The sequence below is a fragment of the Gekko japonicus genome, unplaced genomic scaffold (genome assembly GCF_001447785.1).
Source record: "Gekko japonicus isolate JY-2015 unplaced genomic scaffold, Gekko_japonicus_V1.1 scaffold825, whole genome shotgun sequence".
NCBI classification, from domain to species: domain Eukaryota; kingdom Metazoa; phylum Chordata; class Lepidosauria; order Squamata; family Gekkonidae; genus Gekko; species Gekko japonicus.
The window spans coordinates 578,226-599,933 of NW_015166447.1; the positions used below are offsets into that span (position 1 = coordinate 578,226).

Below are 21,708 nucleotides of genomic sequence, written 5' to 3' on the forward strand. Positions count from 1 at the left end.
CTTGTGCAGACCAGAATGAACAAATCCGGGTAACCTGTGGCATACAAATGCAGGCACCTTTAACCTGTGTCCGTTTCCCCCTTACAAACTGGCATTCTGAACCTGAAGCAAAGCCTGATTAAGAATCTCTATGTCTCTGTGGGTGTGCGTGTTCGGGGGGGGGGGGAGATAGCTCCAGTTAAGCCAGTGTAGGTGTAGTGGTCAGAGTGTTGGAATAGGCTTGGGGATATCTGGGTTCTGATCCCCACTCTGCCATAGAATCTTGCTTATGCCAGTCACACACATACCTCACAAGGCTGTTATCAGGATAATATGGAGGAATCAGCTGTTCTCAGTGTTCCTTCTAGAGCATTCTCACCCCTCATCAGACAATTTTGAGGGGTTTCCCCCCTTTTTTTGTTTTGGCTGTTGTACAAAGTGTTTCTTTGACAAATACCACAAAGAGTTTAAGCATCCTGTTGGACCCCAATCTTTTACTGGAGAAGCAGGTGTCAGCACTAGCCAAAAAGGTGGGTTTTTTACCAACTGCATTTGGTCCATAAACTGATTTGTACCCCATTCTGCAACATCACCCTCCACCCTCCATGCCATCATGCTCTTCTTGCTGGGTCTCCTCAGACTTCAGAACTGGGGTCAGCAGGATGGTGGTTGTGCATCACAGGTCCCGTCTTTCGTTCCCAGAGCAGCACTCTACCTGGCGTTGTGCTGCCTCCTTCCTCCCTGGCCTGTCTATGGAGCCCTCCTTTTATTTCCCCTTCTGGCCCCAATCCCAATTCCTCCATCCTTGAGGAGTCAATCATGCACCATTCCCCATTAGCCCAGTTGCCCCTGCACCTGAGTCTGGCCCAGCTGTGCCGGTTCACTTGCCCCAGGTGGCCCTCCTTAGCCACCTGCTGGATGGCATCAGGGACCCCTTCTTTTGATTTAGACAGAAAGCCTGCTCCTTGCTGCTGGCATCATCAACCAGGGCCTTGGCTGTGGCTGCCTGGAAAGACCCTCCTCTTTCCTCCCCAGCAAGAGAATCTACAGCAGCTCTCAGTTTTGACCGACTCCTCCCTGGGGCTGTTTGGTAGTGGTTCCTCCCAGTGGTGCTGGGTGCAGAGGTGGCACCGAGCCCAGGATGGCTGGCTTTCAAATTGGCAAGACCAGTGCTGGATTTGTGGCCACTCCCTCTTCCTTCCAGTGGCTGTAGGCCAGGTTAAGTATCCCCGTTTTTTTTGGGGGGGGGATCCAAGATGTAAGCTCATGTCCAGACAAATTTAATTTATGTTACCTGCCTTGGCTCTCGATTACCTAGGAGACAAGCAGGGTTTTAAGTGTTTATTTTAGGTATTTATTTATTTATTGGATTTGTATCCCACCCTCCCCTTGACCGTCATATTTTTATGCCTACCTGAGATATACCCCAAAGTAGTTAGACTCGTTCAGCATCTGTACATGGATAGCCAGTTTACCATGAAATATAGTGGTGATCATCCAACCAATGGGCTACCTATCTTGATCTTATCTACATATTGGCTGATTTCATTAAAACTTCACTGTTAAAAGCAGATTATGTCTGGACTAATATCTCTATAGAGAATGTATTACAAAATGTTAATTCCACAAGCAAAATACAATAGGTTTTGGTCCACAAAACAAGTCTCAAAAATGATTTCAACTAAGATTGTTTGGTTTCTCTACTTAGTACTGCAATCTCCATATATCCATGGTGCTAAAAATTGTAATTGACTGGCATAGTAATTGAATATAATGTTTGAATAGCATAAAACACCTTTCTTCGAAAGTTTCACCCAGAGGTCATTTCGGGGGGGATCGCGGGGGAACACAGTTCCCCCGGGTGAGGTGCAGGGGGGAGGGGCACATGACAAAGCCCCGCCCCCTGCTTCCGGCCGCCCCGCTTCCAGCCCTCATTCAGCCAGGAGGAGGCAGGAGAAGAGGGAGGGTAAGTTGCTTCCTCCCCGCCTCTCCCCACCCCTGCCTGCCTGGGGCCAGGGAGGGCCTTGGTGGGGCTTCCTTGCACTCCCGCTGGCCTTGCAGGTCCACCGCCGGGCCCCTGATGTCAGGGGATGTGGCATATGCTAATGAGTTATGCTAATGAGTTCCCCTAGCTCTTTTTCTACGAAATGACCCCTGGTTTCACCATTTCTTTAGCAGAACTTGGATGCTTATATAGGACACACAAATTGCAGAATCAATGTCTCTCTCTCTCTCCTTAATGCAGTTTTGGCAAAAGAGAGCCTACGAATATTAGATTTTCTAGATGTCAGGATTTCCCTATCAGAATCTGTAAGGATTTTTACAGTAGCCACATTTAGTAACCCTAATAAAACCACAACAATTGATATGTTCAGTGATCAATTCCATAAGAGTTACAATTTATTTCGAATCAAAATATTTCTCCCAAAAGTTTAAGCTCCAATTAGAACTGAATTTGCTTTCCTTGCTTACTTCAAGCATATTGAAGAGAACAAGTGGTTCACATGTATAGCACAACAAGGTTAAGGACAATTCAGGAATCAACAATCTGCTACTAGAAACACAGGCAGATGGGTTGTTAAATACCACAATGCTTAACACCACCTACTGGAAAATCGATCTTCTGCCAATACAAATGGCTCATGAACATTCTGATAACTTGACTACTTTAACATATTTAACGAAGGAATGTGATTCCTTTGCTCCTTTAACACATTCAACCAAGGATCCTACGTACAGTTACCTTGGAGGAAGTCGCAACTGAGAAAGCATGCCCACAACAGAACTGCATGACTGTTAAGGGGAAATGATAGAGGACTTAAGGAAACCACATACTGCAGGGCCAAACTAGATGTGCAGGTTTTTGAAGAGCTGGGTTTCTCTGCAGCCACGCAAAAGATGCAGGGAATAGCTTTGAAAAGGAGAGCCAATTCGGTCTCAGAATGCTACCGTGGGAGAGGAAGAACTCCTGCCTCCCCTCTAACCCATTTTATTTTGCCAAACAGTGCTGGGGATGGGGTATTTCCCCATTTTTGCTGCTCCACATTCACAGAATTCTCCATGTGGAGCTGGAAAATGAAAAATAACTCCCCTTCCCTTGCTATATCAGTACCGGGAAATGGCTTGTGGGGGGAAGCAGGGAACACAATGGTAATAGTGCTTGGTGGATAAATATATATGATTTTAACTAAGCAATAAAAACATGCATAAATCAACAGTAACACCTCTGCTAATTAAATAAAAGCCGTCCCAAATAACAACACCTTACAGCACTTCCTAGTGGTCCCCAGAACCAAAAGGCTCCAAATGCTGGAGCCATTGCTGAAAAAGTCCACACACCAGCTTAAGCTCTTTTCTTACTTTCCTAGGGAGACCAATAAAGAGATGCTAATTTGAGAAACAGAGCTGGGACACAGATTCAAAGACAGAAAAAGATATGTTATCGCTGAGCTTTACTGCAGAGCTGATATAACGTCATGTTTTGCAACATCAACATGTTTGGTTTGGTAAATACTTACATACTCATGTAGCAAATACTGAGACTATACTATTGCTTTCTTATTTAATTTTACCAACTAATGAAAATATGCAAGTCTTGGGTGTATCCAGCTGTGCTGTGTGCCGCATTATTTAGAGAGTGATCTCTTGACTTTTTTTAAACGTGAAATTCAGTCTAGTGGGACCATGAATTTGATTGCAACAGTGGCACTGGAGAAGGAAGCAATTAACTCTTTCCCATGAGCTGCCTTAGTAATAAACATCTCCTCCCAGCTGCTTTCCCACTTCAAAATAAAAAAAAAAATGGACAGCCACAAGGGAGATCAACTTTGTTGATCCAGCAGCATCTGTTTCAGTAAAAAGAATATCACAACTATGTTCATGTGTCTCCCAAAACTATATGTAGTGGGAGGGGGGGAAGAATGCAAAATATTCCCAACATCCTGGTGGAATGCCCTAGTAAATTCACCACTTCCCTAAAAGTCACCAAACAGCCATTCCAGAAAAAGCATTCCAAAATCCAAAAGTGCTAGATGAATTTCAGATACTTAAACCTAAACAGGCATTCATAGAGGCCTCATCTGTTCGTAGTGATCCAGACAAATTCAAGCTTCGGAGTCTCCAGATACACATGCCAGAGTTGGCCAGATCTGCAGAAGTGTCTGAATGATAGGTGAAGTATCTTATAAACACTAGAGGGCTAGGCAGAGGAGAGTAAATATTTCACTCAGCCAGGATGGCTTTATTTGCCACACATATCTGCTCCCTTTGTCCATGTCAAATGTGACAGACTGCACTTTTTAAGGGGTTTAGAAGTGCTGTACCAACAACTAAAGGACTATGAAGAGTTAATTCTTCACAGAGCCAGAGAGCCTTGAGTGACAGGCTGTTCCAAGCAATCTGACAGGTTAGCATCAGCTGAGCAAAAGCATCTGTATGGAATAATTTAGCCCTCCCAATTTCAGTCCGACAAATCAGTTAAAACCTTGGCCTTGATCCTGTAATATGAAGAAGCACAAAATATTGGTGCAAATAATCCATTCCACATTAATCTCATTAAAGTCAATGGAACAAATGTATGGGAAATGTATGAGTGCAACCATCATTTCAGCTCATTTGGACTTTCATACAGATGACATTTGAATTTCAAGAATTGCTAAATCATGGGTCTCACAACCACATCCTGTGACAATGATGCAGTATCTAATTACACAATGTAAAACTATCATGAGCTTCTTTGTTCGTTCTGAAACTTCCCAACAAAATAACTCCATGCCACCAATTTCATTCATCAAGAGTAGGAGGCAAAGGAAACAGAGAAAGGAAATCATCTACCGAGCACCGTCACTGCACAATCTTCATTCACTGCAGTGAGGCTTGCATACTGAAAGGAATGAAGACTGCTCAGAAACAGTGCTCATGTGCTGAATGGAGCACAAATTGCCTACATCGGTTGCACCTTCTGTTTCTATTCAGTACAGGGCAAATGAAAAGCATTCATAGTGAACAACCTACCTACTTAATCAGTTGCGAAAAAGAAAAAGACCAAGACCAATTTTTTTAAAGTGATGATCTCTTATAAAGGAGGGGGGGCTATATCATTACATCTTGGGGGTTTCTTTAGGGTTTGATCTATGTATGCCTTTAAAAACTGTTTCACTCTCTATTGCTATTTCCTACAAACAGTTCCATAGGGTTTACTTTATTTTATTTTTATTGAAAATATTTGCATTCCATCTTTCCCCATAAATAGCACACAAATACAGTAATGAAACCAAGATTTCTTTAACTACCAGAAGCTATCATTCAAACTCCACTAAATCCATAGCCAACAACACTGTCTTATTATACCTCTTCCTAGACACCAAAAGAGAGGCCACTATACTCTGATGGCCCAACTCACAACTTGAGAACAACCACAGAAAATGTGGTGGATTTGGCAGTGGACAAATAAACAACCTCATGTGAGGGGACAGAGAAAACGGGCTGACCTGAGAAGTAGAACTGGCACACAGGGTTATATAAGCAGTCCTTCAGATACATGGTTTCCAGGTCACAAGGAGCTTTAAAGGTAAAAACAAACATTTTGAATTGAGCTTGGAAACAAGTAAATAACCAATGTATTTTAAGCGCAAGTGAAATACATTAAACTGATGGTACGAGCTGTGGTGGCTCAAGTGGTTAAGACACTGAACTGCAGGCTGTGGAAGGTCAGTAGTTCAGCGGTTCAAGACCCGGGTGCCGCAAGACAGGAGCTGCGGTGGCTCAAGTGGTTAAGACGCTGAACTGCAGGCTGTGGAAGGTCAGTAGTTCAGCGGTTCAAGACCCGGGTGCCGCAAGACAGGGTGAGCTCCTGTTTCTAGTTCCAGCTCCTGCCAACCTAGCAGTTCGAAAGCAAGAAATTGCAAGTAGATAAATAGGTACCACTTCGGTGGGAAGGTAACAGCGTTCCGTGCGCCTTGGTGTTTAGTCATGCCGGCCACATGACCACAGAAACGTCTTCGGACAGCGCTGGCTCTTCGGCTTTGAAACGGAGATGAGCACCGTTAGCATTAGCTAATGTACTAATGTTAAAGAAAATTGTTATAAGATGATGTATAGGTGGTACATGACACCTAAGAAGATTGCAAATATGAATCAAAATATGTCAAACAAATGCTGGAAATGTAAGAGGCATGAGGGCTCATTTTATCATATGTGGTAGACTTGTGAGAAAGCTGTAGACTTTTGGACAAAAGTCCACAATGAAATGCAAAAAATACTGAAATGTTCTTTTAAAAAAGCACCGGAAATTCTGCTTTTGGGACTCAAAATGGAAGAAGTCAATACGACTAAAAAAACTTTACTCTGGTACCTGATAGTGACAGCGAGAATGATTTATGCTCAGTTTTGGAAGACAGAAAAGGTACCAGAGGTTGAAGAATGGATACAAAAAGTTCTGTTCATGGCACAAATGGATAAGATTACAAAAAAACTGAATAACAAAGAAGACGATGAGTTTTTTGGAGAATGGAATGATTTTAAAATTTATCTGGAAAAGAACTGGGATGTGAAACAAAACTTAATATGTTTAGATCAATATTAAGTCAAACGATGTTATCTTTAGATTGTAATGATGAAAAACTGATATTGTTGATGATATGAAGTAATTTGGAGCAGGGGTGGAAGCATTGTGGGAAGCCATTGGAGGGAGGGGAGGAACTGGGAATGGGGTAGACAATTGATAGAATGAAATGTTTTATATGTTGTATTCCTGAGAAAATAAAATTTGTTTACCAAAAAAAAAGAAACGGAGATGAGCACCGCAACCCTAGAGTCGGATTCGACTGGCTTTCGAGCAAGGGAACCTTTACCTTTTAAATAGATACTGCTTCAGTGGGAAGGTAACAGCATTCCATGCGCCTCAGTGTCTAGTCATGCTGGCCACATGACCATGGAAATGTCTTTGGACAACGCTGGCTCTTCAGCTTGGAAACGGAGATGAGCACCACAACCCTAGAGTCAGATTCGACTGGCTTTCAAGCAAGGGAAACCTTTACCTTTACCTTACTGATAAGAAATGGGCTGAAGAAGAAGAAGAGTGGTTTTTATATCCTGCTTTTCTCTACTCTAAGGAGTCTCAAAGCAGCTTACAATCACCCTCCCTTCTTCTCCCCACAACCATCACCTTGTGAGGTTGGTGGGGCTGAGAGAGTTCTGAGAGAACTGTGACTAATCCAAGATCACCCAGCAGGCTTCATGTGGAGGAGCAGGGAATCGAAGCTGGTTCTCTAGACTTGGGTCTCTCATTCTTAACCACTATACCACGCTGACTCTCCATGCTTCGTACCAACTCAAGATTCGGACTCTTCTTCAGGGCCAGTCCTATGGTGTAAAACCAGTGTACTCATGAGGTTACAAAAGAATGGATTACTATGACCACGTTAGCTGACAGCTAAGAGGGCAAAGTTGATAACCCAGATCAGGGGTGGCCAAATTTGCTTAACATAAGAGCCACATAGAATAAACATCAGATGTTTGAGAGCCACTAGACATGAGCAAATATAACACATATGTTTTTATAGAAATATATGCAAATTTGCTTTTTCCTAACATTAAATGAGACTGCCAAAAATAAAAACAAAAGGGGTAAAAATATATATTGATAATGATTAGATGGGGAGGGAGGGGAGAAAGAGAGAGAGAAAGAAAAAAGGTGGAAAGAAAGAAAGTGTAAACAAAGCAAATAGATGGGATGGAGAGAGGTGGAAAGAAAGCAACTTTAACTTGTAAATGCATCTTCCAAGACCCCCACAGCAGCTGGATTGGCTTGGAGAAGGGGTTTAAAGAGACAAATGCCTTCCTTAAGCCAGCCGGTGGGGGGGGGAGTGTCTTTAAGAACACATTTAAAGTTAACGTTGCTTTCTTTCTCTGCTCCTCCCAGCTCAAGCCTACCCAAAGAAGGGAATACTGCCTGGGGAAGGGAAGACCAATCAGGGAGCCATGCCTCCCCTTTGCTTCCCCAGCCACCCTGCCGGGAGCTGCACAATATGTGTAAAAGAGCCACATGTGGCTCCCGAGCCGCAGTTTGGCCACCCCTGACCCAGATGTAACTAGTAAATGGCATTTCTGGCCACTAAAAAACTTGTTTTTCATATAACAAAGATGAATCCATCAGTGCCCCAAGATTCACTGGGTCTGCAAGAACAACAGTGCCAGAGTTACACACCACTCAGTTGCAATAGACACTCTGGGGAGGACTAATTAAACTCCCAATTCGTACAATTTTTTTAAGTTGCTCTAGAAAACCTGCCATTTTTGCCCCACAGAAAATAATCAAGAGACATCTGATCTAATATTAATGAAAATGGAAACAGAACCCAATGAGACCATGCTATGACAACAATCTCAACAATTCAGTAAACTGATAGTGATGCCCTTCCCCCCATCCCAATACAGAATTAAAACAATAACTTACCAAATGTACACTCCGAGTGCTGCCTTAGTTTCTCCAACGGAAATTTTTTGGAGTAAAATATCAAAACCACCATAGGGTCACAACTGTAACAAATATTTATTCCATATTACAAACTATGAATTAAGACAGAGTGACTGCCTCATGTAAAAGATCACAGAAAGAAAAAAAACCACAAGGACGAACTGTTCCTTCCAGATTTCCCAAATGTTTTAGTTGTAGATCTTCGTAGCACATTAGTAGGTCTTGTATGTTGGGGCTCTTTAGCTTGGGGCTCTTTAGCTTGGAGAAATGACGGTTGAGGGATGACATGATCGAGGTTTATAAGATTATGCATGGGAAAGAGCAGGTAGAGAAAGAGGTACTTTTCTCCCTTTCTCACAATACAAGAACTCGTGGGCACTCCATGAAATTGCTGAGCGGTCGGGTTAGAACAGATAAAAGGAAGTACTTCTTCACCCAAAGAGTGATTAACACATGGAATTAACTGCCACAGGTGGTGGTGGCAGCTACAAGTATAGACAGCTTCAAGAGGGAAGTGGATAAACATATGGAGCAGAAGTCCACCAGTGGCTATTAGCCACAAGGTATAGATAGGAACTCACAGGCTGGGGCAGGTGATGCACTGTATTCTTGGTGCTTGGGGGGGCAACAGTGGAAGGGCTTCTAATGTCCTGGCCCCACTGATGGACCTCCTGATGGCACCTGGAATTTTTCGCCACTGTGCGACAGAGTGTTGGACGGGATGGGCTATTGACCTGATCCAACATTGGCTTCTCTTATGTTCTTACGTTGCTTTTTTCACAGTGCAATCCCAAGCAGAGCTACACCCTTCTAGGTGTGTGCAATGTAATGGGCTTAGAAGAGTGTAAGTCTTTTAAGGATTGGATGCAACAGTTTCCTATGTTGCATTGTTATGCTCACTGCAGGAATAATTTATGTGGATAACTGGAAGAAGAAAAAATCATAAGGATGCTAGATATATGGAAGAGGCTCCAGAGAAATCTTTTCTGCATATTAAAAACCTTTCCAAATAAAATCTGAGTTTCAGTATTTGCAATTAAACCTCACTAATCTAAAAAAAGAGCTAGATCCCTTCAAGTGACACAACAGTCTTAGAGGACTAGTTTATGTGCCAGAAACATCCAGAAACAATTAATGACAAAGGAAGTGGAGAGGGGACAGGAAATGCTCGCTTACTTCCACTGAAAATGTTAAAATAAATTCATGCGAAACAAATGCATTTGTTATATACATTTTAATCAGTTATGGATATTTGGGAGAGTTAGCTTTCCATAGTAGCAATTAATGGATTTGCCTTACCATTAACAGTTAGTTTACACTGTGGCTTAAATTTTATTTGTAGTGGGGTTTATTTTGAATCAGTAGGTTTTTGTTTTTACATAGAGACATAAAAATGGATTGAGAGGTATACCAGGCCAATGTTAAGAACAACAAAATGTATGTACTTTATTGACTCAGAATGTTTACATCACACCTACTGTAAGCCACCTTGAGTGCCGCAAGAGAGAAAGGCGGCTAATAAATATTTTAAATAAAAAAATTAAAAGGTCACGGTGACTCAAACAACAATTTTAAACACAAAAAATAACAATATAAGAACAAACGACAGTTCAGGGGTGTGTTCATAGACTGAAACTCTGGTGGTAGTGCCAGATCTTTCCCACAGTCTCCTCCACCCAGAAGTCCCACCTGGCCTCAAGAAAGTTGATTCTTGGTGCTGCAAGACCTGTGTAGACAAGCAGTCATGTGGGTTGCAGGGGCAGTAGCGTGGAAAGGGGAAGGTTGTAACATCACTAGGGTTGCCAGCTCTTGAGTTGGGAAATTCTTGGAGATTTTGGTGTTGGAGCTAATGTTTGACTCTCAACAGACCCACAACCAACTTTAAATAAAATGCTCGAGAGTCAGGTCTTACAAGCCTTAGACGGCTAGACAGGAAGGCAACTGACATACAGCTTCCAGGACAGTGTTCTAAACTGATGTAACTAAGAAAGCCTGATTCCTGGCCAAAGCCAAGCAGACTATGTTAAAAAAAAGGGACAGTTAATCACAAATGGTAGGTTAACCTACCAGGGTACACGGGTTTATCCCAAAAGACACCCCTCCAGATATGTGGGCCACAGGTTGTTAAAAGCACATAAGAACATAAGAGACGCCAATGTTGGATCAGGCCAAAGGCCCATCCAGTCCAACACTCTGTCACACAGTGGCCAAAAATACCAGGTGCCATCAGGACATCCACCAGTGGGGCCAGGACATTAGAAGCCCTCCCACTGTTGACCCCCCCCCCAAAGCACCAAGAAGACAGAGCATCACTTGCCCCGGAGCCACTATCTATACCTTGTGGCTAATAGCCACTGATGGACCTCTGCTCCATATGCTTATTTAATTCCCTTTTGAAGCCGTCCATGCTTGTAGCCGCCGCCACTTCCTGTGGCAGTGAATTCCAAGTGTTAATCACTCTTTGGGTGAAGAAGTACTTCCTTTTATCCGTTCTAACCCGACCGCTCAGCAATTTCACTGAGCGCCCATGAGTTCTTGTGTTGTGAGAAAGGGAGAAAAGTACCTCTTTCTCTACCTGCTCTATCCCATGCATAATCTTATAAGCCTCAATCATGTCACCCCTCAGTCGTCGTTTCTCCAAGCTAAAGAGCCCTAAGCTCTTTAACCTTTCCTCATAAGGAAAGTGTTCCAACCCTTTTATCATTCGAGTTGCCCTTTTCTGCACTTTTTCCAAAGCTATAATATCCTTTTTAAGGTGTGGTGACCAGAACTGCACACAGTATTCCAAATGAGGTCGCACCATTGGTTTATATAGGGGCATTATGATATTGGCTGATCTGTTTTCAATACCCTTCCTAATAATCCCCAGCATAGCATTGGCCTTCTTTATTGCAGTCACACACTGTCTTGACATTTTCAGTGAGTTATCTACTACAACTCCAAGATCTCTCTCTTGATCAGTCTCTGCCAGTTCAGACCCCATCAATGTGTATTTATAGTTAGGATTTTTGACTCCAATGTGCATCACCTTGCACTTGGCCACATTGAACCCCATTTGCCATGTTGACGCCCACTCGCCCATCCTTTCCAGATCCCTTTGGAGTGCCTCACAATCCTCACTTGTTTTCACCACCCTGAACAACTTCGTATCATCCGCAAATTTAGCCACTTCACTGCTTACTTTGCTTACTTTCACCTTGAACTGAAACCCCAGAAGCAGCAACCAGTGTAGATACTTCAATTCATCCCAAATAAAGAGATGTGCCTTGAGGATGGAAGAGCACTGAAGTTGTATTACAAAAGTAAGCAATTCACTATGTCATATATAGGGAGCAGTGGCGCAGGCAGTAAGAACGCCTGCAAAGTAACATCAATGAACAGCCATTACGGCTGTTCAAAACCCACTGCGGTCAGGGTGAGCTCCCGACCCCCGTCCCAGCTCCCGTCCACCCAGCGGTTCGAAAGCATCATAAATGCAAGTAGATAAAGTGGATACCTGCCCTAGGTGGCAGGGGCACCCCTCCTCCTTGTGAGGTTAAAGGGTTCGGCAGCGGCGGCAACAATGGCAGCGGAGTAGTTCCTGGCGACCTGGTGAAGCAACGTCAGAGGCGGAGCCCGGAGAAAGTGGTGTCCTGGAGAGCGTGGTGACGTGCAGCACAGCGCAGCGGAGCCACCTGTGGACAGTAGCCGGAACTGCAGCCAACACAGAGCCACGCGCCAAGACGAGACCTGCCGGAAGAAGCTGCTCGGGCAGAGGTCATTTCGGGGGGGATCGCAGTTCCCCCGGGTGAGGTACGGGGGGCGGGGCACATGACGAAGCCCCTCCCCCTGCTTCCGGCCACCCCGCTTCCGGCCCTCATTCAGCCAGGAGGAGGCAGGAGAAGAGGGAGGGTAAGTTGCTTCCTCCCTGCCCCTCCCCACCCCTGCCTGCCTGGGGCCAGGGAGGGCCTTGCTTCGGGTTGTAGGCTTCCTTCGTTTTGTTAAAGGTTGTTGACTCGGTTGGTTCTTACTGGCTCTGTAGGCGCGTCTCTCCACCCGGCTTGCGTCAGGTGTCCTAAACAGTCTTTGCTTCAAAGCACCTTTGTTGTTCCAAATGGGTGTGCCAAACCCCTCTGGGCACAAAGAAGGCTTCTTGCTAGTGAATCTCCTCCAGAAAGTCACTTTATGAACGTTGGTCTGTTCAAATTTTAACTGTTAGGATAGCGTTCAGTGTTCAGCTGCTGCCGTTCACGTCTGCTCTCGTCGCCGCCCGGAACCTTCGGGGTCAGGGCGGTATATAAGCCAAAAGTATAAATAAATAAATAAATAAATAAATAAATAAATAAATAAATAAAATAAATATAGACAGGCAGGCAAATCCCCACCACAGACTGGATCCACTTAAATTGAATATGCTCAAACTGTATGTGTTCAAATCACTTAGGCCGCTGGATATGTCATTCTCTCAGTGATGCCACTTACTGTGTGATAAGGCCTACAGCTCTCCTTGAAATCTGTCTAGAGCTCTCTGCCCCCTCTGCGATTAGAAAATATGCTGAGGGGTGAGGACAGCATGGGGAGGTAGCAGAGGATGAAAATACAGCTGCAAACATTAGCAGCATCCATGCCCTTAAGCAGTCAGGGACCTACATACCTTTGGGACCACCTCTCCAAAGGGCATTAAGACCAGTGGATAAGAACCTTTTGGTGGTCCCTGGCCCAAAAGATATCTGGCTGGCCTCGGCCACGGCCTTTTCCACCCTGACCCCAGCCTGGTGGAACTCTCTGCCAACTGACACCTGTGCCTTGCCTGACCTATTAAAGCTTCACAGGTCATGTAAGGGAGATGTTCAGCCAGGCCTTTGGTTGAAGCCAGCGACGGTTCTTTACATCTGCCTGGCACACACAAGCCCAATGACTGAATGCTAGCACTGCCATCTTGTTTATAAAACGTTTAAATATTTCTGGATGTTTTAAATATCGTGTCTATGGTTTTAACATATTTTACATTGTAACGAACCAAACTGTTGTGAACTGAGCGGGGAAGTGTGGTAAAAAAAATTCCTGTCACCTTTGCAGAGCAAGTATTCCTCCACTGACAGTCCTGCCGTCTTCTGCTTATCCTCTTTCCTTTTCTACCTCCCTTCCCACTGAGCCATGAGTGGAAAACACCCTAGTCTTTCCTTCCCTCTCTCATCATCCCCTCCTCCCCAACCCCAGCCCCTTCTTTCCTAAGCTCAGCCTAGCCCAAGGTATCCCAGCATGGCAGCAGCATCTGGGATGTGCATTTGCCCACAGTGACTCTAATGCTAATGATGCAGCAGCGCTAATTATTACTTCAACTTCTTGGAGAGGACCAGACGGACACAATTGTAACCTGGACAGGCACTATCTGTAGTAAGTGTACATATCAAAAGATGAGATCTAGTATCAAGGCTCTCAGCCCTAGCTGATTGGTTTGGAAGCGATAAAACACAGTTAGTCTGGCAAATAGAGCAACACGGTCTTGTGTCATCGCTAGATAGTTGAATTTGGGAAAATAAAAGGCAAAAACTCACCATGGCTTAATGCTCATTTGTAAGGCTTTAGTAAACGTATAGAATCAGTGTAAGAACAATTTAGGACTGTCCAGCTCATCTTGCAGACTGACACAACTATAACCTGAACAGGTGCTATCTATAGTTATACATGTGGCACTGGCAAGTATCACATCTGGTGGGGCCCTGAGTTCGATGGGGCTTGTTCCAAATAGCAAAGCAATTTTGGACTCGATGCCAGAATTTTCAAAAAGTAGAATTAAAGTTGAATGATGACATTCTGTCTGATCTGAATACTGCTCTAAAGTTATGGTGCTACTATTGAAACCCACTCTTTTTTTTTGCAGATCAACTGCATTCACCTTCAATTGGGAGATTTTCATTATCATTACACAATCAGCAAGCATTGTGTCCTCTTGTATTTACTGCATTCACACTCTCCTGTCCAACATCAGCATTCCTGTGTTGATGTTTTCATGCCAAATCTCTCTTGTCTAATTTTGCAAAAGCTACCGTTTTTCCAAAACTCATCTTAACCAAACATTTACGCAACTTTAAGACTACAAATCACCTGATGCAATGGGACAGTGAGCAAAATACATGCAAGAAAACTGCTAGCTATGATACAGTAAAGCAAAAGTAAATGTGCAACACCACTGATGGACTCAGTTACATGGAACAACTGAGAAACAAATGAATGCCCTGCATTGCCCAAGCAACTCTGTATGCAAGTGACTACAGGAGCATACCTGAAGCCAAGCACATTTCGAGTGGGCCAGCTCTTTTGCCAGGGAAACCTTTTGCCTGAAGACAAGAAAATGGAAGCAATGATGAAACTCCTTCACAACGAGTTCACACATTACTACAGCACTCAGCTCGATGGCAGAATTGCAGGTCCATAGCAAGCCTATATATGTACATATACATACACACTGCCTTCACTCTCAGCAAGTAAGGCAGACTACAAATAAGCAAGTAAATATATAAATATATATTTCAGAACATAGATACTGAGTGACTGTATTACAACACGATTTCTGTATCTTTTTTGAGTATACCCATGTAATTATACAGTCAAATTAAAATCATTTTTGTGGGCAGCTGTTCACACTGGATAAAAATGTTAATTCTTTTGGTACCAAAGGCAATGACCAAGACAGGATTCAAAGGAAAATGTTTTGTTACAAGTGTTTCAAGAGTCACATGGCTTCCTGGTCACTCAATGTTGACTGTGGTGAAAACAGCACATGTGCAAAAGCCGCCAATCCATGACAGCAAAGCTGTCCCTGTAATTAATGTAGCATTAAAGGCAAATTCAGAACAGATCATCGGAATCCACCCATTTCTTCTGCCAAACAGAAGGTCTTTATTCATTTAGATGCAACAATTTCTCTGCCAGTGTTGAGCAGAATAATGTGCCACACAGAATCAAAATGTTCTCACACCAAATAAGTAACAGGACACATTTTTTGAAGCTAAAACAAATGAACAGAAAGTCTCCATGGAAGTCTGGAGGTGAGGAAAACCAGAATGGAGCAACCATATTAAGAGACTCTCTAACAGAGAGGCAGCACAGCACAATGCCAAACAGGGCGATCCTAAACTACATTCTAGCTGTATCTGAAGAAGTGAGGAATGACTCACGAAAGCTCCTAACCTGCCACACATTTTGTTACTCTTTAAGGTGCTACTGGACTCTTGCTCTTCTCTACTGCTACAGACAGACTAACACGGCTACCCATCTTGATCCAAAACTGAGTTATACACTTCTAAGCCCATTGACTTGAATGGGCTTCCAATTAGTACGTCCCTTAGAAAAGTGTAACTGTTGATCGTGGCATCGTTAACAGGCTCAGGTACGAAGCAGAAAGTCTCCAGACTCCGGCCGGAAGAGGCTCTCAGTCCCTCCCCTTGTCGAACGCAGCGATGAAAACCGGCCTGCCTGGAAAGCTTGTTGTGAGCCTTTACTGAGACCACTTTGAGAGCTACACAGATCGAAAGCGTCACTGAAGGGACACCTGCTTGACAAAATGCAGACGCGGGGATGAAAGGGGGGAGCAGCACCCTTAAGTAAAAAGTGCAGATGGGTCCCCCACTCCCTTTTCCACGACAGTCGCACCAAAAACTTTCGTTCCCAACCTGCGAGCAGCTCGGTTTTGGCCGGCCGCCTCTTCGCGCCTTTCCCGCGCACGCCAGAAGAGGCGAACTGAACTCACCCTCTGCTGGAGGCGGCTACAGAGAGCGCCGGCTGCGGCGCTGTGGCGACATTCCAGTGCCGAGCCCGGACGCAGGAGGCTCCGGGTGAAGCGCCGCGTCTTCTCGACAGCCATCCGCGTGGGCTCGCCGTCCTCCGGCTGCCTCGGCTAGGGGACCTCCTTGCAACCTTCGCAGACTGGCCCGGCTGAAGCGAGACGTTTTCAGGAAGCGGAACTTTGGGGCTTTTTCTCCCCCCCCCACCCGGCTCGAAGGCGTGACCCCCCCTCCCCTCCCCTCCCCTTCTCCCTCCCCGGGGAGCTGGAGCGGGATGTGTTGGGCCTTGAAGTCGCGGGACAGTCGGCGCTGCAACAGGCGCTGGAGCTGCGGCAGCTCCTCTTCCTGCCAGACGGCCACCTCGCTTCTCTCCGGCTGACTTGGCTGGGGGAGCCTAAGCCGCCGCCTCCCGACAGCCCCCCCCCCCCCCCCCCCCCCCCTCCCCCCAGCAGCCAGAGACACCGGCGAGAAGGTCTGGAGACCTGGACTGCCTTGGTTGGGAAGGGCAAACGGGGCTGGCTGGGGGCTGAAGTCTGAGGCTCCCGAGCCAGGAAAGATGCGCCTCTTGGAACGGCCAAGACATCGTTCTCTGCTACTTTTCTATGCCTCCTTCACTAGGTAAGCAGGAGACTTCTCGCGCTTCTCCTGCTGCCGCCCCCCACCCTGCCGATCGTCTCCGTCTCCGCATTAAGAGGCCTTGGGCAGGCATCGCATGCTGGGCGTTAGGAAGTGTGACTGACATGACTCAAGTTCAGGCTGGCTCTACGCTGCACGCAGGTACGGCTGAAGAGCCATCGCGGCGCCAAGCCCGGCCATGAACCTACGTGTGGCCGGTTGTAAGGGGACAAACTTTTCTGCGCATGGGATAGCCCTCCTGATAGAGGTCTCTGCAGGCTCCTAAGTCAAATGTACAGAAGCTTCACTTAATTTTTGCACATTTAAATGGGCCAGATCGTATCTTGTTTCAGAGTTTGGTGGGAGGAAACCAGCTCATGCACTGTCCCTGGTACCACCCTCCATTTATTCATTTCAAGGTGGATAGTATCTTTGCACTTATAAGTAGGCATTTAGGTGGCTTCCCAGATGTGCATAGAGAGCTGTACACTTGTATATATATTTTTTCTATATGTTCAAAGGAACATGTAGGAGCTTCTTGCCCTGATCCTGTGTCTTTCTGTGTTCATCTGAACATCTCAAGACAGCTCAGCTTTAAGATCAAAACCTAGGGCTGAGAAGTAGGGACAGTGCCTTTGATCCTATCCCCTCCCCTCTGTGCACTGAATTAACATCTGGAAGGAGCTTGACTTTGAGATGAATGTGCATAAGCCGGGGCACAGTTTGCCACTGTGCTGTCATCCCCTTGCTACATGTATAGCTGATTCTGTGCTGCTATTCTGTTGCACACTACCTGCCTCTTTCACTGGGCTATGGTTTGTAAATCATTTTGTAAACAATATATTAGAAATCACAGCTCTGTAATAGATAGGAAGGCTGCTGTTGGAAGGTTTACACAAGTTCTACCTATGCCATGGACTCAGTGCCAGTTCACCCGTTAAACAACTTTCTAGATACACACAACATTAAGCAAGCATGCTTCATCTGTCATTTTTGTTAGAGCCATTAAAAAAGATCTTCCAAACCTGAAATCTGAGGACAATTCTTTGCATAGTGGATCAAATGAAGCACAAATTCTACTGCAGGGTCAGAAAACGAGCTTCCATTCAATCAACAGCATGTGCCTGTCAAGAAAAAGGGAGGAGGATGCTAATGGCAATGGAGAATGCACATTTATCTGATGTATCAACAGGAAACCAAGCAGTCAAAAACTGGGTACTAGGATAAAATTCCATGTTTCTCTCAGAGTTAATTGTGATTTATATATGGAGTTGCCTGATGACTTGAGTGAAGTTAGGGTATTTGTATCACTGCATTCAAAACTATTTCTAGAGGGCCTACATTAAGGAAGGTGTCCTGGCCCCACTGCTGAACCTCCTGATGGCACCTGGTATTTTTGGCCACTGTGTGACAGAGTGTTGGACTGGATGGGCCATTGACCTGATCCAACATTGGCTTCTCTTATGTTCTTAAAGTGTTTTGTATACTCTAGAGCATTGTACAAGTACTGCCTCCAGGTTTTTCCTGTGAAAGGAAAAAGGAATGGAGGAAATAGGCAAAGAAGGAGATCAAAAGAATGTCACAATAAAGAAGTGAGCTAACTCCTATCAAAATCAGGCTGATATTTGAACCCTGGATTGGAAGCGGGGAGCCACCCATTAGGCCGTGGTCCTCTGGTTGGTAAATTGGACCACATAGCCTTTATCCACACTTTTTGTCAGCTAGAGGTCAATAGAAAGCCCACTTACCAAGCTATCATCTACCATAAATAATCATGTATTTGCAGACAAAGCTGCATGCAAGCATTTTCAAATCTGGCATGTACTTAGGTTCAAGCAAACACTTTTTTTTTTTAAGCATTTAATTACCAATAATGGTAGGCAGCATGTCTGTGATGTCCAAATCCCATTTTTAATGAATTGATGATGTCAGATTCGACTGGCTTTCAAGCAAGGGAAGCCTTTAACTTTTGTAGGAAACAAATGCCTACCCTTCTAACTGCCCAGTGTGTTCTTCGGCCTGGCAGGAGCTGCCATTGTTACTGCTTGTCCGAAGCTAGAACAGCCACAATCACTCCTGTTTGGGAAACTGATGAAGTTAACTGTTTACTGAAGTTTTTCCAGAATGCACAAACTTCATAAAGATTCATGACATACATAAATAATAGTTCAAGAGCATTTTCATACAGTGAATACACATTAATAATACCAAATAACCTTGGAAAACAGCATTTGTCTAAATTAACATACCAGCATAGAAGTCTTTAAAATGGTAATGAATAGTCAGATACATTTATCGAGAAATGGTCAATGTTTGTAATGGCCTGGAGTGATAAAGTTAAAGGTGGAATTTTATCTTACACATTTTTAAATGTTTTGTGATAACCACAAAATACTTGCCTCTGTTACTTTTGAAAAAATTAAGAAAATATCGAAGATTTTAATTATGCAGTAAATAAATAATGTTATGCTATCTGGGATAGAAAGAATGTGTCACTAGAAATTACTGTATATGCACCCATACTGATGTATCTAACTGTAAAATATTTTTTTAAAAAAATTAGTTAAGACATAGTATAAATATAAAAGTCATATTTCCTTATATATAATTCTGTTTTGGAGTGGTAAGATTACATTTGCTCCCAAATCAGTTGGTTGCCTGCACTGCCAATCAGAAGGTGTCCCTATGCATTGGCTGCGTTGCCTGAGTCCTGCACACAGAAGCAGCACCCACCAAAATTCACCTCAGAACAGAATTTCTTCGCAGCAGACTCAGCCGTTTGCCAGCGCTCAGGAGAAGATCAGCCATGTGTAGCCTTGCAGTGGTGGTGGACCGGCTCCAGCAGGCAGGGTTTGTGCCAGGAGGCATGAGTAGCGTTGGGCCTCCCCTTTGGCACAGTGCTGTCCATCTGCTCCCCATCTTCGCCCCCCCCAGCTGGCTTCTCAGGGTGCTGGTAGGGCTCCAGGAGGGGCAGGTGGCAGCGGGCCACAGGGTGCAGTTCAGCCCGGCAGCCAGGGCAAGTGGCCTCCAGCAGACGGGGTGGCAGGCCCACCATCCTGCCGAGAATGAGGCCTGGCCTCCAGGCCATGGCAGCACTCAGCTCAGCGCTGCTCCCATCCTGAGGCAGACTGGCATGGCGCTCGACCAAAGCTGTCAGGGGGGGAAGGATATGGGTGGGCTTCTTTGTGCCACCTTTCCCTCACCCTCTTTCGGAAGTGCTTCCTGTTGCCAACCTCCCCTTCGAGGCTCCATCTCTCACTTATCTTCCTGCCTCTTTTGTTTGATTCATCCCCAACAGCTCTCCTGGAGGCTCCCTCGCTCTCTTTGCTGAGCGGCTCTTCCTTCCTTGCCAAAACGGACAGGGCAACATGTTGCTGTGAAGCACCTCAAGGATCCTTCCGCCCTCCGCTTTCTTAATGCCCCTCCTCCACTTTCCCTTTCTGCCTTGCCTCTCTTTTGATCTCGCTCTCTCCTCTCCATCCCTCGCTCTGCTCTCTGCCTCTGGCCTGCCCAGCCTGTCCCATCTGTCCACCCATCTCTCTCTTCCTTCTGACGCTACCTCCGGCCCCCTGTCATCAGCACATTTACCTGGAAGTTCGACTGAGTGCAATAAAACTTCCAAGTAAGTAGGCTGGGATCGGGACCTTTCCCCCTGCAGTCTGTTTTGAGGATCTCCCCTTTCCAGCTATTCTCTCTCTCGGTCCAGCCGCCTGATTTCTTTCTCCCTCCCTCTGATTCTCTCTCTTCCCCCCCCCTTCCCCCCTGTTCACAGATTTCACTTTCGAGCTCTTCTGAGTCCAACTCCCTTGGTTGAGTCTGTGATCCTGCCCCAGTCTTTCCTCCCCTGCCCGTCTGTCCATCCCTCCCTCCGTCTCTCTTTCTCACCGCAGAGTCTCCAGACCCCCTTTCTAGATCTCGTTGCATTTATTTCTGCAACGGGCTTTATTACTAGTACAACTATAATTCTGTAATATAACTTTAATACAATTCAGGACCCAATTCTGAATTGTCCTTGTAGGGAAAAGTGTGTACCTTAGAATTCATACTTTCACCACATTGGTTTCCCAGCAAATGAAGGTACACATATTTTCATAGGGGAGGTTATTATTTTTGCACTAGAGAAACCTTATGATAGTTGAACATTAGAGAAACCTTTTAAAAGAAATGGCTCTAACAGTGTGATCCTGAGTTACGCCCTTATAAGTCTATTGAAATCCATGGGCTTATAAAGATGTCATTCTTCTTAGGAATTCACTGTAAGTAAATACAAATGTTGGCAGAAAATCTATCAGGTTTTTTTCCCCTTTGGTTTGGATAGATTTTTTATTAAATGCATTTATGTGTGGAAAAAACACTCTATTTTCCTTGAGAGTTGGAAAACAAAACAGTTCTGAGAATGTCGATGACCAAAATAAAATTCCACTGGAAACATTTATCCTAGGAACAATGGAAATAATTGTTCTTTCCAGCATACCTGCTGGCTTTTTTCTTGAAAGATCTTTTCCACAGTTTGAATACTAGGGGAAAAATTGCCTTGCCTAAGGATAATATATTGCTGTGTGGCACAGAACACTGAAACAACATGTTGCTTTTTGATGTTCCAGATTAGACCATCTGTGGCCTACCTTTTCAATATGTTTCTTGCTGGGAAATGATGCACTCCCTTCTTTCAGATTAAATTAGCTGAACAATATGCTGCAGTTCAGATGGAGCAGACCACCACCAGCTTTGATTGTTGGCAGCTTGTTGCAAACCCTACATAGACTGGGGACTCTGCTGGTGTAAAGACTACTCCTAATAGACGCCTCAATAAACTCCATTGAGACAACCTCACTGAGATATTGTTGCTTCTTCTCCAATTTCACTGTATTT

At 44.8% G+C, this 21,708-nt stretch overlaps 1 protein-coding gene across 1 annotated transcript in view; it reads right to left on the minus strand.

Annotated features, from left to right (window-relative positions):
• DOCK10 (dedicator of cytokinesis 10) overlaps positions 1 to 16,301 on the minus strand; it is a 292,508-nt gene extending 276,207 nt beyond the window's left edge. The window contains exon 1 of the mRNA XM_015411999.1: positions 16,188 to 16,301. Within this exon, the coding sequence (XP_015267485.1) occupies positions 16,188 to 16,301 (114 nt within the window). The remainder of the gene's footprint in view (positions 1 to 16,187) is intronic.
• Positions 16,302 to 21,708: the final 5,407 nt, after the last annotated feature.